General features: G+C 33.7%; 1 protein-coding gene across 1 annotated transcript in view; it reads right to left on the bottom strand.

The window, feature by feature from the left end:
- Positions 1-1,076: 1,076 nt before the first annotated feature.
- Positions 1,077-2,308, bottom strand: part of LOC102588609 (uncharacterized) — a 10,467-nt gene continuing 9,235 nt past the window's right edge. The window contains exons 3-4 of the mRNA XM_006357323.2: positions 1,352-2,189; positions 1,077-1,247 (exon numbers count right to left, since the gene is read on the bottom strand). Of these exons, the coding sequence (XP_006357385.1) occupies positions 1,403-2,189 (787 nt within the window). The 3' untranslated portion in view covers positions 1,077-1,247; positions 1,352-1,402. The remainder of the gene's footprint in view (positions 1,248-1,351; positions 2,190-2,308) is intronic.

The following is a 2,308-nucleotide window of genomic DNA, read 5'->3' as shown; positions in this document are numbered from 1 at the left end:
GGATAGGGGCTGAGGTTGAAGACGAAGAAGAGAAAAAGGGTGGGGTGGGGCTGAAGAAGAAGATAGAAGGGGTGGGGGGTGGGGTGTAGTGAAGAAGGAGTTTTTTTAGTATTTTAAAAAAAAATAATATTATTATTATTGTTTTGTCTTATAATTCTGATAATTTTAAATTAAAAATATTGCATTCACTTGCTTCAAAACGCGTGGGGTTATGTATTTGTCCAACTAATCTATTTCAGTGCCACATAAGCTCAGTCAATGGTCAGAGGGGTTTAAAAAATAGAGTTTCATTGAGTTTAAGGGTTCATTTGGCAAAGCGATGAGTTTGGGTTCAACTGACAAACGAAGCCAAGTACAAAAGCCTCCCAGATCATTCCGGCCTAGTTATTTTGAAAGGAAAAAATGTGCATATTTCCTAGTATTCACTACGCAAATATGATACTCCATTAGTTAAAATATGTTGCATACATTGATTGTGGAGTAATTTCCCTAGATAGTCACCCATGTTTGGGAAATTACCTACAAATATCATTTATGTTTGTTATAGGACCATAATATCACCCAACTTGATCTTTTTTCCTCAAAATATACTTCACACAAAAAAAATATTATCTCTCTCCTAATAGGATGCCATGTCACATTATTCCTTTTTTATTATTAACATTTTTTATTTCTTTAAATGACAACTTGTTTAATGTATCTATAAGAGAGCATTAATCCATTCTCTATGAAAATCTAGTTACTTCAATTTTATAGCGAAAATCTTTATCCTATGTTTCATTTACGAGTATTTGTCATTATATCCATACAAAAGTTTAGCCTTGCTGTCGAGGAAAAAATTAAACTAGTTCCTTGAAGCTGATGAAGAAGACAATAAATTTAATAAAAAATTTATCACCGCCTTATAAACAAATTTGATCTTCAAAATAATTTTTTTAGCATAAACGCTTCAAAAAAGCGTGTCATGATTTGCTATATTTACAACTAAATAATATTTTATAGACAAGTGGCAACATCACACTGTAGCAGACCATAATGTTACCACAGAGGTTTTAGCAAAAAGAAGACAGATCATGTGTCTAAAGAGGTGCTTCACATAACTAACAAAAGACACGAATACATAATCTCAAATGTTTGCTAGAGTTTCTCTCCTTCTGCAAAGCAACTACATAATCCTTCATTTCTTCTCTTTCAAAATGATTTCTTCACTTTTTAGTGGAAGATCAATCAACAGATTCAGCATACACCTGAGCAAATATAAAAAAAAATCTAAGCAATAAAAGCAATGGAAAAAAAGCTACAACTAAACAATGAAACTAATGAAAGAAAAAACAAATAAAAAACTCATTACCTGAGTTGTATTTGACTGCTTTGTGAAGTTCAAATTCATTTGGGAATTTACTCACATTTCTGGATGATAAAATTTAGAATAGTCCCAGAAGTCATCATTTTCAGCTTGCTCTAAGGTCTGACCTGGAGATTGATTGGAAGATGTGCCAACAACCTTTTTGAGCACATTATAATGACCTTTTGCATTATGACCCTCCTCCTTGCAAATTGAACACCTTCCTTTTACAAAGCCTTTTTTTGACAACTTCTGAGGTTTCATGTTTTCGGTCTTCTTTCGAGCTCTTTTTTTAGTAGTTTCAGCAGCTTTTTGCTTCTCTAATTCTTCTGGCTCTTTCTTCCTATTTTTGGGCTTCCTCCCCCTCTTTTTCTTCACAACATTAGGAGGAAAAACTTGTCCACCATTTAATATTTTTGGCCAATGATCTTCATGATTTGTTGGGTTGATGTAATGAGAATACACATTCTTGAAGGTATCAATATGATATAATGGATTCACATAATCTTCCACTTTTTCACTGTTATCAATAATACTGATATATGCATGAGGACATGGTAATCCAGTTAGCTCAAATCTCCGACAAGTACAACTCTTAGCCATCATATCCACCACATATGGTCCCCCAGGTCCATTAACCAACACCTTTGGTCCCCCTGAATAGTCAGGTTTAAACATAACAGCCTCATTACTAATTTTGTTAAGTTTTTTGACAATTTTGGGGCAAATCTTATCTTGATATTTTTCAATCCAGATTCTCTTGCTATGCAATCTCTTCATTAGCTTATTCTTTATCATTTCTAGCATTGTAATGATTGGTTTATCCCTGGCATCAAGTATATACCTAAAAAATATATGCATTAGTATTATATAAATAACGGGAAAATGCATAAGTACCCCCCCAGCCTATGCCCGAAATCCCAGAGACACACCTAACCTTTACTAAGGTCCTATTACCCCCCC

This window comes from Solanum tuberosum, unplaced genomic scaffold (assembly GCF_000226075.1).
Source record: "Solanum tuberosum cultivar DM 1-3 516 R44 unplaced genomic scaffold, SolTub_3.0 scf00246, whole genome shotgun sequence".
NCBI classification, from domain to species: Eukaryota; Viridiplantae; Streptophyta; class Magnoliopsida; order Solanales; family Solanaceae; genus Solanum; species Solanum tuberosum.
This window is presented reverse-complemented; position numbering and strand designations above follow the sequence as displayed.